The following is a 15,685-nucleotide window of genomic DNA, read 5'->3' as shown; positions in this document are numbered from 1 at the left end:
TGTGAAAGGCAATTATCACTCGGGTTAAAGTAAAAAGTTCATATCCGAGGTCAACATACGGAGATCACTTTGTATCTCCTCCATGTCAGTCTTTCTTGGATTATCTATATACACACTTTCAAAAAAAAAAAAATGTGAAAACTTCCTAACTCAAGGATACATACATGTAACACAAAGAAAAAATTGATTCATGGATTGATATATATTTTTTGACTGACTTTGAATAGAAATGACATAAATAATAAATCCCTTAAATATAAAGAAATTGTAAGTTTTCTTTGGTGCTTAGATATGCGACTTTGTCGATGTTATGATGCCTGGTAATGCTGTGCACCTCATCTAAATCAATGTTGAGGAAATACCAGCTAAAACTAGTGTACATATATCTTGAGCAGATGATCGAATCGGGTAAATCAGTTTTTAGATAAATTACGTATAAATACAATAATTCAAAATATAGAAATATGTATACTGCTTGAAATACTAGTGAACACACCAAATAGTCTTTGTCACTCTTTTATGATATTGTGCTTAATATTGAATGCGCACATTGCTGATAATTTCCCTACTGGTTCAAAGTCACTATTACATGTAGCCTGTTTACAACACAAAATCTTGCTTGATTTACATCCCTTCGGGATTTTTTTTTTTTTACTCAATCTGGGACGCCGCCGATTTCTGTTGGAAGGTATGTATTCGGCATGTACATGTATGGCCATTGAGAAACGCGGATTTAATTTTTTGTACCATCACCTACTGCGACACAGCTAGGACCTCGATCGGGATGAAAGACAGGATTCCACGTCCTGAAGTGGGACCCGCGGCGTAAGCATCAATTCTTCACTCTAAATCCAATTAAGATAAAATGTCATTACATGTATATTTAAACCACAAAGCAACATATTTGGATTTCTTCCCAAATTGTGTATAAATTACACGGTTTTGTGTTAGAAGGAAATGGGCAATCTCCCCCCTTCCCAATAATTATACTTACTGCATCCCCTATTTGCAAAAACCTTGATACACTCCGAATCCTGCTCTTACAATAATCGACTAATTATTGAGACTATTACATGTGCAGCATTGGCTGCAAAATATAGCAAAAACCGCACATAGGTGTTTGCCTCTAAATATCCTCTCCTTCATATTTTGGTAACCAGGAAGAAGCCACAATGATTCTTTAAGTTACGCAAAATGAATATCAATTTGAGCATAAAATGCACAAGTGAGTCTGTAGCCCATGGGCCTCTTATGTAATATTTTATATAACAACTTCATTATCGGTCTGAAATTACAGAATTTAATGTAATAATTTCTGTATAAAAGAAAGTTTTAGAAAGAAGATTTTTGTGTTAAAAAAAAAGGGGGGGGGGTCAATTTTTCGGTCCATAATTTGGACTCGTGGTTGTCAACATAGTGAATATAATTATTTTAGTGTATAGCGATTTTGATGAACTTTAAAATTTTAGATACCCAAAAGACAGCTTTCAGAAATGATATCGGTATTTGGGTGCGGAAATCCTTTATCCAAATCCCCTCAACTTACCCCCCCCCCTCCCCGCGTAATTCATCTGTTTTCCTGTCATATACATGTACATGTGAAAGAGATAACACAAAATTATTTAACAAAAATTCGTATGTCATTGTAATATATCTCTTTAGAAAATTTCTAGATCCGCGCCTGGCGTGAAGTTACGTGTAAATTTGTCTAGTACTTTTTCCGTACTTATTGGGCTGCATGTGGTGTACCGGTGTATAGTAAACATACAGGATTATTCTTTTTGTAATGTTCGATCTGATAGGAATTTATAACATGATTTAAATGGGATTATCACTATGATGTTAAGTACCGTAACTGGCGGTAAGTATATTATGTCATTGTAAAAGGTTATATGGGTACATTAATCTGATTCTGAATTTTAAATGGTTAGATATCTATCGCTTGGAAGGGATCAGAGATTATTAGGTACCATATGCAAGTTACATAGTAAGTCTATATTGAACCAAGTCCCTGGGGTCATGTTCCATCGTCCTCTCCTTGGAGCCTGAAATAATAAGATTTGATTAAAATTGAAAGCCCTTAAACCATTTTGGAGTCATGACTCCCCCAGGCGGTTATCCCCAGCCCGTGAAACTGAAAATGATCATATATTTCAAAAAAGTAACTTAGGAAAACTTTTTCTCCCTTTACCATACATTATCTTGTTCTTTGTGCCATTATGCATTAAATGGTATATATAGTCATGACCTATGGAGGTCATTCCCACCCTCACCCCCTGAAACTAGAAATGATCACAATATAACCTGCAATATAAAGATATCAATCTGCTTGACGTTACATTGAAGACACCCCGGGGTCAGTTCCATCTCCTAACATTAGAAATAAAAATCATTTTATCCCGAGTTCTGGGAACCGGATTTATGTAGAAAAACGTTGTTTTTGACCCCTAATCGCCCTTAGGGCCTATGAAAATAGAAATTCCGAATCTTTATCGCACTTCTACACGGCACTCCCAATTATATATTCAAAAAAATGTTTAGGTTACTGTGAAAAATGTAAGAGGAGTTCAGGAAACTAGGTTTTTGTAGAAAAACGTTTTTTTTTTACCCCATTTAGGGTGAAAATAATAATTTCAAAATATTTTGACACATGTACAGGGCACCACCATTCATATTCCAAAAGATGAGTTGGCTGCTGCTCAAAATTTAGGGGTAAATTGGGAAGAAGAAAGTGTGACAGACGGACGGAACAGGATAACAATATACCCGAACTTTCTGTAGAAAGTGTTGGTATAATTAACAAGCTTCATAAATTTAACATCTAAGAAATATCAATTCTGTGTATATATACTATCCTAACATTTTTTGTAAAATCTTGAAAAATATCAGTTTCATTAATTGACGTTTTCTCTTTACACGTTAGCAACTTTATTTTGATACCTGTTATACTATGTTATAAATCATAAAGTATTTTGAGTGCTCTTTTTCCATTATAATTACCATCAAGGATAAAAGAAGCCGAAAATGCACATTTCACTGATAAATTTGTGAGCACATTCTGTTGTAAAAATTAGCTTTTCTTATCTTGTGTATAGGCCTAGTATTTAATACAAGAGACTGTATTCAGAAAAAAACCCCACTGAAATGCATTGGTTACAGCAAGATTTTTAACAGCTTTACTAAAATGTGAAAACTTAGAAATCGCCACTTTACCTCATACATTTGAACAATACCACATTCATTAACTGACATATGTTCTTTACATGTCAGCGAGTTTATAACTATATACATATTGCACTTAGGGTTCGTTGCCTTGACGCTCTCAGTAGTGAATAAGCACATTTCACTGATAAATTAATCAGCACAACTTACTAAATAAATAGATTTTAGATATAAAAATATACTAGTATTCACATATTGTGAATTTCATGGTCCCACGGGGACCTTAGGGGTGGGGCTAAAATCATCAAAACTAGTGCTATCTTTATAAATCTCCTTCTTTACTAATGGACATCAAGCATTCAAATTGTTGGCATGGTTGTAATAAGCACTGCATGAGCCTTCTACCAAAATTGTTAAATTCATGGCCCCAGAGTCAGGGGTTCTGGAGTAAGGGTGGGGCTTTGATGATCACATAGTGAAAGGCATACTTTCGTCAACGGGTTCACAGGTGTATGAAAGTCAGTCAATATATCGGGTCTCAGTAGCTCAGTGGTAAGAGCGCTTACACGGTACACCAGAGGCTTTTGGTTCGAGTCCCGCTTGAGACCTGGGTTTTCACTACCCATGACACTTTTTTAAAAATATCATTTTCTCTCCCATGTATATAAAGCAGATGAACTCGATGTGTCTCTTCCAAAATTATGAAATTTGTTGCCTCGGGATGAGGGTTTCAGAGGTAAAGGGTCGGGGGTAGTATTGATTATTTAGTGAAAGTGCAATATTTCTTTGAACATCTTCTTCTCTGCTCCTGTGTATTAAGCAAACAAACCAAGTACATCGTTATGATGAGCAAGGGTGTCTCTTCCAAAATTGTGAATTTCATGGCCTACAGATCAGTGGACCTTTTCACAAAAAAATTTACGACATATTTTTATCTTATGTGAAAACTTATGATAAAAATCGTTTTCACAAAAATTCTTAAGAAAGTCGTAAGTGCAAACTCTGTCGTACCTTTACGAGAACCCCAACCCTCTCCTAAGTATTTTAAAACCGATTTTATTGAAAAAATTTTACCGCAAAAACCAAAATACACTTTTCATTGAACTTTTTAAAGCAACTTCCAATTATATTTTATATTTTTTTCACAATCATTGTCGAAAAATTAAATGAAATACACTACAAAATATTTATGATGTAAGTTTCACTTAAAGCTATAAATGGCGTATCTAAGCTAAAAAATAAAAATACGAGATTAAGTGTAGATAAACATGATATATATTATTTACGTTCAAATTAAAATTTTCACCGATTTTTAACTCGAATAACCTCATGTTTCCTTAGTTAAATTGACTTTAAACTGTGTCTGTTATTTAAATGCGGAGTCGGTAAATAAATCGGTTATTGTTTTAAATTTCTAATATCTTTGAAACGCGATTGATTTATATTGTGTAATTTACAGGAAAGTCCTATCTTCATGTAAAGAAATAAAACAAATAGAAAGATCTTTTTAAATTTAGTTAGTCTGAACTTATAAAAAATACGCCATATATGACTTTAAGATTTTCGTATGACCTACTTTTACGTCAGACTTGTGATTGTGACGTCAGATTTTAAACTTCCTTGCTTCACAAACGATTGCATTCGATATTTGTAGTCAATATTGTTTGTTATGCTGACAAATGTTGAAAACTAAGTTTTATTTTTATTTTCACCCACTTATTTAAGGATTATAAAGCATATTGAAGTCGTTGCTAGGGATGAAGTCTGTCGTAAGTAAAATCTTAAGTTCAATTTGCTACGAATGCGTTCGTGAAAAGCACTTAAGATTTGTCGTAAGAGATTCTTAAGTTAAAATCTTGCGCAAAAACTTAAGATTTTTGTGAAAAGGGCTACAGGGGTTGTGGGATAAGTTCTGATGAAATAGTTCTGAGGAGCAAAGGTGTCTCTTCAAAAGTTGTTAATTTCATGGCCTCCAGATCAGGGGTTCTGGAAAAAAAAGGGCGGGGCTCTATTGATTATATTATATAGTGAAAATGCCTTAATTCTTTGGAATCTTCTCTTCTACAGAGTAATTAGCAGATAAACTAGATGCATGTTTATAATGAGGAAGGATGCTTTTTCCAAAATTGGGAAATTTGTGGCCCCTGACCTCAGCGCTTCTGGGGGTGGAGGGTCTGTTGAAAATATAGATAAAATGCATTATTTCTGTGAAAATCTTCTACTCTGACCCTGGATATTTACCAGACACTGATTGCATGATTATGATGAGCAAGGATGCCTTTTCAAAAAGTTTGAAATTCATAACCCCTAAGTCAGGGGTTTTGGTGTTAGGGCGGGGCTCTTATTAATATAATATAATAGTATAATAATATAAAGTAACAACGTATCATAACAAAAATAGCATAAAAATAGGCCGGAATGTAATACATTTTCGTGTATTTGGCTTAGAGAGATAACAGATGCGAGTTCTGTAAATAAAAATAAACATAGATGCCGACCACAAGGGGTTGACCTTTTCACCTGTACGGTTCCAAATAAATGATTCATTGGAATGCGGTTGCTTACTTGTTCATCAAACGATATATTTGGTTAGGATGAAGGAGCAACCAATAGTACTGATGTGACCGGAGGTCAGTTGTACTTATAAATTAGGTACAACAGATACAATTTAAAGATTATGCAAAAGATTAGAAATGATTTTTAAAGTGTTGGAGGACGTACAGAGTTATGGTAACTAAAATTAAAATTAAAATTTGAAGTTATTAATGCAAATTTTGAAGGAATAACAAATATGGGGATGTACAGGTACAGGAATTAAAAGGACAGACACAGTTTTCAGTGTTAAGCTGGATTGTGCCTGTCACTGGTTGCATTTTACACAGGTGAGATCATTTTGTAGACTTGCCAAATAACAAAATTGTTTGGTGCATTCTCCTTTCACTTAGAAGGGCATGCAAAAGTGTGGTACGACCCTCTACCTGTTCAGCAAAAGGCAAATTCTGATAACTAACACGGATCTTTTAGTGTATCAAACTAACAAAATTACAATGCAATGCAATAACTCTTTAACACACATACAATATGTGATTTTTGTATTATTTAACGGAAACTAACAAATTCTTACCGCAAGCTGCGAGTTGCAGAGAATATAACGAAGTTGCATCCTGTAAATTTGGCACTACGCTAACATTTCTTTCATGAAGACACTATCTTCAACAATTGAAAATACTACATTTCAAGAAGCTGTCTCAAACAAAGTGCCCTCATTCAAAATTTATAAGTATAATATGAACCATATTTTGGCAAATGGTAAAGATTTAGACTTGCGTCTTGAACAACGGACGAAACAGGATAACAAAATTTATCCTGATTTGGCTGAACCATTATTAGACGGTGAAATACAATCGGAAACTGGATTTAGTCTGTCTCTGCTTACATTTTATACAGGTTGGGGAACATAGCCACTCCCCAACACCTGTGAGCCGCTCTGGTGAGAAAGGTCCTCATTTATTGAAGGTGGAACTGTAATATCCCAGTCATTTCGTATAAATAAAAAGTTGACTTGGGTCACTCCGACCAAGCTCAAGGATTGTAAGAGTAATTTCGTCTGGTGTGTCCTCTCACTGGCATATCCAAAGATCCAAGGTTATATGAACAAAACGCATGATCGGCCAAATGTCATTTGGGATTCTGCCATCCTCAAACTTCAGTGTTTGAGGTTTGGAAGGGTTTATTTTAGGCTGGAGTCCAGGATGAGGTTTACCCGGTTATGATAAATGCATTATTTCTTTGAAAATCTTCATTTCAGCCCCCTGGGTATTTAACACACATATCAAGTGCATGGTTACATGTATGGTGAACAATGGTGCCTCTTCCAAAATAGTGAATTTCTTGGCCCCTGGATCTGGGGATCTGGTGTTAGGGTGAGGCTGTGTTGAATCTATAGTAAAATGTATTATTTCTTTGAAAAATTCTTCTCTTCCCTAAGGTATTTAGCATGCACTAATTGCATGATTATGATGAGCAAGGATGCCTTTCCAAAACGTTTGACATTCATAACCCTTTGGTAAGGGTTGTGGTGTTAGGGCGGGGTTCTTTTTAATATATAGTAACAATGCATTATTTCTTTGAAAATATTCTTCTCTGCCCCTGGGTATTTAGCAAACATATCAATGCATGGTTATGATTTGCAGGGTGCCTCTTCCAAAATTATGAATAAAATTTCTTTGCCTCTAGGTCAGATGATCTGATGTTAGGGTGGGACTATGTTGAATATACGGTAAAAATGCATTATGTTTTTGAAAATCATATTTTCTCTACTCCTGGGCATCTTTTAGGCAAACAGAGTATGTAAAATTGTAATAAGCAAGGATTTTTTTAGCATATTTTTTATAATTCTGCACCACTTGGTGAATTTATTAATTTTTATTCTACTGAAAGAAGTTATTCCCCTTTGCTATTCACCTATGATTATTAATCACTGTAAATTACGTAATTGAAAGAAGAGGGGAAACAGAATTATACCAAAAAAATAAAATTTTTAATACAAAAATACATAGTTTTTAATGGTCAGTTAGGTCTGTACATTATAGAAAAATAAAACGTGCAAAAATACCTTATTGCGTGGACCCTGAGGTCCACGCAGAAAATATATAAGTGAGGTTAAACCGGATGCCATGGGCTTACGTCAGGCTACGCATGCGCGAGAATGCTAGAGAGTTCGCCTCTAAGACAACTTGCCCTTAGAACAATTCGCCCTCTTCGAATTAGAATATGCCAATCATTGGCAAACCTCGCTCTAATATCTGCACATCGTATTTATTTATTCTTTGGCGTAACGAAGATCTGAATTTCTCTTTAATACATATATCCTTATACATGTTATATACAAACTAAATTCTATGGTACAAGCATTTTAATTAAGTAGGAAAAACTTGTATAGATATGGCTTAACAGCTTGAACACGTTGAATTAAAATCTTAATTCAACTACTAGGTTTTAAAAGATTTACCGGCATTAGTTTGGTGCATCAAGGTTCGCAAAATAATTTGATTGACAGCAATCCAAATATAGCTTGATAGAGGCCTGTAGCAACGTTTTTCCATGTGGGTGAGAGGGAGAAACATGAAAAAAAAATCTGCGTACTACAGATCTGTGCTACATGTGTACCATCTATCTTTCCAATGATAGGATATCTTCCGTATAAATCTAGTGCAGATGTCAAGTCCCTTACATGTATCGAAATAGCCCGATTTTTTTACATGACAAAACTATAGACCAATCGGGAATAAAATTTAACAACTTTGCTATGAAAGTACAATCACTCACAGTAGGCAGTTTATTGTAGAAAATGTTAACGAAATATTGACCTCTGCCACCTTTCAGAGTAACCAATGAACTCGTCCATGGATGCATTGACGGTCGTTGTAACAAGAACAGATATGGGTTACCCCATATCCAAGATATTCGTCTTTTAATTTACTCCAATTTTCACTAGTAAAAAACTGCACATGTTATGAAACTTGTGTATAGTCCTTCATGTCAAATACCGTCACCACTGGGCAGTCTAAGCGTCACCAGCAAACAGTGCACACACCTGTGCTTGCAAGACCAAATAGCCTAGGTCTACACACGTGCGACGCATCTTCTCAGACCTTCTGGCACGTTGTTTTGCCGAGAAGTTACGATTGTATATTAACCATTCCGTTAATCAAAAAGAGACAGAGAAACACACACACACACACACACACACACACACACACACACACACACAATATTATTTGTTTTGTGTGTGTGTGTGTTTAAATTGATCGAGTTAATCGATAACCTAGCATCGTTATAGATAACTCGAGACCCTCTAGTACAGAGACCCTCTAGTTCTCCAGTACAGGGTCGGATTCAGCAGTTTTTTTTAAAAAAAAAAGGGGGGGGGGGTTTAGGTCACACTGCAGGCACTTATATTCAAGTCCGTAGCAACGGTTTTCAAAGGGGGCAACTTCCAAAAAAGAGTTGACAAGCAACAATTAAGAAATAAATTAAAATAACAACCTGTGCACCACACTGTAAAATCCTATTTCGGGGTGAGGGGGCTTCGTCTAAATTTTTCGGTACATTTTGATTTCTTTTAAATGTGTTTGATTGTCCGTATTTTGAACCTTCCCGCAACAAAAAGTGCGGGGGAGCTTCCTATGCAAATCAAAACTTATATATTCAAATTATAACAAAAGATTTATTTTTAAAGAAAAAGTGAGCCCCCCTCCCCAACATACTACGAGGACATTTTGAACCTTTCTCTTTATTGATTAAAATGTCCCAATAATATCAGGAGAAAAATATTCTCTTATGCATACTCCCTTTCATGACCTTTTCCTAAAGTTAGTTACTTCAGAATATGGTCCAAAAATAGATATGTACGTTCGCCGGAATCTTCCGATGATATCGAAGTGAAATCCTTCATGTTACGTGTGGGTGGTCGAGGCCCGTGGCCGGGGTTGTGAAAGTACAAGGAGAAAAACAATAAGCAAAACTCTTTCAAGAGAGCAGAAAGGGGAGAGATTGAAATACTTATTTTATTGAAAATACTAGACGTAAAAATATCTATACTACAGAAAAACACATACACACTCTCTCTTTCTCTTTCTGCAATCTAAATACATGGGGTTACAACATCCCAACCCCCCTTCCTTTCCTGGATCCGCCAACGGAGTTACAATTCAACCATTATGACAACTGCACGCTTAGGCCTCTTTTAATTCTGTTGTTAATTAATTTTAAAGGCTACTTTACCAGTGTTTACAATTGTGATAGATGCCTAGATCAACATTTCACAATCTAGTTAAAATTAGATGTTCCGAATCCGCTAGTACCGCTTCATTTGAGAAGCGGTAGCGGATTCGGAACATCTAATTTTAATTAGATTGAACATTTCATATTCACATAATTTCAAGGTCATGGTTTTTCATCATTACAGCCTAATTAAGCAAACTTAAATAGCGTTGAAAATTACAAGATACATGTAAAAAAAAAAATTACAACTTTGTAAAATCGCTAAATCTAGAAATTTTCTTTGAATTTCGTGTAGAAACACATGCATATGGTCCACGTGTTGCAGTCCTTTTTTAAAAGACAGCAACTTGTTTTTGTACATTAAATGATTATTTTTGTACATTAAATGATCTTCAATGACCAAGAGAGGCCAATATGTGAAAGGTATTGAGACGGGTTTACAAGTAGTGCTCAAGAACTACTGTTCTATTAAGTCCGCAGGGGATAGTGACCATTGGGGGCAAGTACTGGCAAGTAAATAGGCCAACTTTAAAATTTGTTATTGAAAACTAAATTATTTTGCTAATCCCTCATCATCCTATTTCTATTGTTTTTGGGTAACATAGCTTCATTTATCAGCTTATTTTGTTCTATTTTATAGTAAATATATGGATCATTTATAACATTATAATCAGGTGACCGTTAAGGCCTTTGGGTCTCTTATTTTCATAACTTCTTTCTTCTGTATCACATAAATCAAGTTTTAATCGAATAATTCATGAATGGCGTTTCATCAAATAATTAAACGACTGCATCAATTGCTTGTTAACTGTTTCATTTAAAATTGCCAGTAAGTTAAATTCGCCATCCGTAACCATCACCTTGTACGCTCTCTCTCATGGGAATATATAGAAAAAAATGTCAGAGAATTCTTCTGGAGTACAACGGGGTCAAGATAATTGACATTGATATGGAAGTATCCTCAGGTAATACAGATTCAAAGTTATACAAATCATGGCCTTCGGGATGAGGGTGGGGCCCTAACTGGAGATCAAAGGACGACATGATATAAAAATGATACAATAATCTTCAAAAGAACAGCCGGGCCTTGCTATGGCTTCCAATTAAGACTCACTTCAGATGACTGTTGTGTTAAATATTTTCATTCGCAAAAATCTTGCAATTTAGAATATACGCAAGAGCATGCTCTACGTAAGTACAATTTCTAAAACGAGGTAAATTATTGACAAATAAGTTGATGAAACAAGAATATCAGCTGTCTCGTTTAAAGTCATCATTTCGTAAGTTCTATGGTCGATACAATGCCCTTGTCAGCAAATACAATTTATCATTAAGTCAAATGCTGACTGACGTTTTTCATACTAATTATTAGGCCATTATTTACACACTGAATTGTCGACGGATTTTTCCGTTATTTCCCGATCATGACAAGGAGCACACGGCGGGTGTGACCGGTCGGCAGGGGATGCTCACTCCTCCATGGCACCTGATCCCACCTCTGATGTTTGGAGGTCCGTGTTTGCTCTGCTCCTATTTTGTATTGTATAATGGACTTTTGAGCTTGAATACTGTTCGTTATCTCCATATATTTCATCCATAAAAAAGGATAAGTCGTTTGCACTCTGGGGTTAGACTTTGGGCGCCGCTTCTATATACATATATTTACCTTTATATAACACTGTTGAAAGCAATGCGTATCTATATCCGTATAAACACGTTTTCCTCGCGTCGTAAACGTTCGACGTTATTTCTCAGTGACGTCATAAAGGGTCGACGTGCAATCAATTGATCAAATACGTGCCGTTGAGTTTGAAGAATAAAACATTTCACGCGTTAAAGATTATAATCAGGAAAATATAAAATATGAATAAGTCATAAATGTAAATATAAGTAATAATGTATCATTTTTAAACATATATCGGGATAAAAATACGGGTTGATACGAGATCAAATTTACCATAAAGCCCTTCGGGCTTTATGGAATTTGATCTCGTGACCAACCCGTATTTATATCCCGATAGATGTTTAAAAATGATACATTTTTTCTTAAGTATATGATTAAAGGATGTTTTATTATTCAAGCTTTGATTTGTCGAACTTACAAAAATGGGAGAGAAAAAAAATAGGTGAAAATCCTTTTATTTGTTTTTTCAATAAAATAAATGTATACGTATTGTTTTGATTAAGATAATAGAGAAATACAAACTAAAATCTAGCATTTGATCATACATGGATTCATTTATTGGACATAAAAGGTAAGCTGTTTACGAATTCAATTGAAAGATATCAGAGTAATGAAAGTAAATAAATACCAAAATATGTCTCTGATATGAAGACGAAATTGTTTATCATTCAAAGTCAAATTATCTTTTGAAGTGATGGAACACAGAGCCCATTGCCTCACAGCAAGGCACGAAGCAGCAATTCATACAGTTGGCATACAGCCTCTGGCAAAGTCCACAGTTGATTTCGCAAATCTTCAAGCATGGACTGATGAACCACACATGGGAGAAGGAGATAATGGCAAACTCACAGCCCCACTCCGCGGCTATGAAGCATCCAAGGTAAAATGTCAGGAGCTTGTAGAGGCAGCCTTTCCACAAGTTAAAGCAGGTGTGGGAAAGCTTGTAGGCACAGTCAATACTGTGTGTCCCATCTGGCTCTCCAATCACATCGTTGAAATGGAGGGTCTAAAATCAATGTCAAAAGGTAGAGGTCATGTTTTGAAATTTTTAGTTTTCAATACCTTCAAATTGGGTTTGAAGTGTAATTTCCTTTAAGGCCACACGAGCAGAACATGGACATAGTTTTAGTGCGTTATTTAAAAGACTTTTGACCTTTTTCCTTCGGGCAGAAATATGATCTGCATCAGTTTCTCTTTTATGTTTTTTTGTTCAATTACGTTGATTTAGCCATCTTTCACAGAGCTCTCATAGAATTTCATTGTGATTGTTTTTAACAAAGAAATTATTGCATCAAATTATGGTAAGTTCAAAGCATTTTAAGATTCTTTTCTGAAGGGTAGCAAACCATATTCTGTTCAAAAAAGTTAAAATTTTACCCCAAACTACTCCACAGAGTTAATTCAAAGAAAGCCTAACTCTTATACAGAATTTTACCTATTTACAAAAGAGTCAAACGTTTCCAAGGGGGAGGGGTCCGAAGACATTTGAAGGGTAGTGTAATATAAAATAAAAAAAAACACTGAGAATTTCTTGCAGATCAAAACACTTCTCTTTCTAAAACTCACCCCTAGATGGGCATTTAATCCATTAGGATCTCTGTTCACCAAATCAACTTCCTCTGCTCCGGACATTTTTGGATGTTAGCTATCTGGGTTATAAAGATGAAGTGCTGTTGTTTTCGCTGGCTACCTAGCGTTGACAACGTTTTGTGTATTTGTTGATGGTAGATACAAAGATTAATCTGACTTAATGATGGATTAACCAATTGCAGAAAAAAGCTTCAGCTAGAGAACCCTTTTGTATACATGTATCAAAAGAAATCCGATCAGGGCTGGTTAATCTTAAGAACGAAGAAAGTGGCCAAACAATGAAGGTGTTATTTAGAAAGAAATGAATGCTTACAACAAATCGTGTTAAATTTTGACTTTTTTATAAAACAGATCCTGAACATTTTGAAATAGGCCAAGACAAGAGTAAAAAGGAACATCAAATAGGATAAGACTTTAAAAACAATATCAGAGGAAAGATATTGTCTGAGAAATTAATGGAAGGATTATTAAAGATTCTATATCCCATACGAGTTATTAACATTTTCCCCTCCCAATTGTCTTCTCTTTTTTTTTGGTCACTAAGATCCGAGATTTGCAGAGTATTTTTTTTTTAGAAAAGGAACAAGAAATTGATTTTTTGCATTCACACATTGCAGAACTTGATTTATTAAGCTGGTTTTTTTTTTTTTTTTTTTTTTTTTTTTGGACATTTTGCTTGTATACAATGTAATTTACGTTTTAAACGCGATAGGTATATATGTTGATTGTAGATATGACCCTTAGTGTAAATGTTAAATGAACGGTAATTTAAGTACACTAAGAATAAAATGCATCCCTTTCTGTAGACAATAATAAGACTTATCGTAAAAAATAAAACATGAATGGTCAACAGGGAAAAATTATATTGTGAATATTATTGTCTACTTTAAATTTGAATATTTTATAAATGGTATGATTATGCATTTGGTATATATTATAACACACAAAAAAATCTTCTAATGTCTTAGCAACAATCCATTCCTATCAAGTTATATGGGAGTAAATATGACCAGGAGTATATAACGTTGACGTGCAAGGTATTTCTAATTATTATAACCCACGCAACAAGTTGCGTGAGGTATAATGTTTTTGACCCGTCCGTCAGTCAGTCAGTGTGTCAGTCAGTCCGTCAGTCCGTCAGTCCTGTATTTTTGTCAGCGCAACTCCTCATAAACCGCTGCACAGAATTTCGTCAAACTTTGCAGATATTTAGGACACAATGTGTAGATGTGCATATTACCAGGAAATTCCGATTCTTTTATTTTTTCTGGGAATTTCGACACTTGTCAACTTAGATTTTTGGCCTTATCTTGAATATAGAGAAGAACAGTTTGTCAGCGCAACTCCTCTTAAACCGCTGAACAGAATTTGGTCAATCTTTCCAATTATTTAGTACACAGTGTGTAGATGTGCATATTACCAGGAAATTCCGATTCCATTAGTTTTCTGGGAATTTCGGCACTTTTCAACTTAGATTTTAGGCCATATCTTGAATATAGAGATGAACAGTTTGTCAGCGCAACTCCTCTTAAACCGCTGCACAGAATTTAGTCAAACTTTGCAGATATGTAAGCACAATGTGTAGATGTGCATATTACCAGCAAATTCCGATTCCATTATTTTTCTGGGAATTTCGGCACTTTTCAACTTAGATTTTTGGCCATATCTTGGATATAGAGATGAACAATTTGTTAGTGCAACTCCTCTTAAACCGCTGCACAGAATTTGGTTAAACGTTGCAGTTATTTAGTACACAGTGTGTAGATGTGCATATTACCAGGAAATTCCGATTCCATTATTTTTGCCTTAAGAGTTTTGCCTACTATTGAAGAAACTTTCTAGCTAGGTAATAAGAAAATCCACTGGAATCATCCTTTGTAATGAAATTTTATGTGAAATATTTTATGACCCCTATTGATTTTGAGATCAAAATATTAATGATCTAACACACACACCCACACACCCCCACACCCCCACACAATCTTGGATAGATCTCCCCCCCCCCCTCAAATTGGTGCTTTGCCATAAATAATTTCACAAGTACAGTATTTAAACAAATTCATATGACTACATCATAATTTTGTTTCCATCAATTATCTAAATGTGTAAATTGTCATGTGTTCGACATGGACTTACACTCCATAACAAATCGAAATCACTGAGGATTTTAAATAACAGTTTGTCAGCATAACTCCTGCACTGAATTTCCTGAAACTTTGCAGGTATTTCAGACATAATGTATAGATTTGTATATTACCAAGAAATTTTTATTTTGTTATTTATCTAGAAACTTCAGCCAAATTAAATGTGTAACATACAAAGATTTGAATGTCCTTATATGCAAGAAGTTTTGATGTGATGATTTTTTGCAAGTAATGCCCCTTTTTGAATTATACTGTGTTTTTAAAATTCACTGTGATATTCATTACGTGTTGCATTGTCGAGTTTTGAGGGAGCGTGGGG

At 34.9% G+C, this 15,685-nt stretch overlaps 1 protein-coding gene across 1 annotated transcript; it reads right to left on the bottom strand.

Annotated features, from left to right (window-relative positions):
• Window positions 1-12,311: 12,311 nt before the first annotated feature.
• On the bottom strand, window positions 12,312-13,264 carry LOC133187761 (caveolin-1-like). The gene is made up of 2 exons (XM_061323161.1): window positions 13,199-13,264; window positions 12,312-12,638 (listed from the first exon to the last, which is right to left on the bottom strand). The coding sequence occupies exons 1-2, from the start codon at window positions 13,262-13,264 to the stop codon at window positions 12,312-12,314; spliced, it is 393 nt and encodes a 130-aa protein (XP_061179145.1).
• Window positions 13,265-15,685: the final 2,421 nt, after the last annotated feature.

This window comes from Saccostrea echinata, unplaced genomic scaffold, assembly GCF_033153115.1.
Source record: "Saccostrea echinata isolate AGI-Se365-2 ecotype Australia unplaced genomic scaffold, CSIRO_AGI_Sech_v1 ptg000015l, whole genome shotgun sequence".
NCBI lineage: Eukaryota > Metazoa > Mollusca > Bivalvia > Ostreida > Ostreidae > Saccostrea > Saccostrea echinata.
This window is presented reverse-complemented; position numbering and strand designations above follow the sequence as displayed.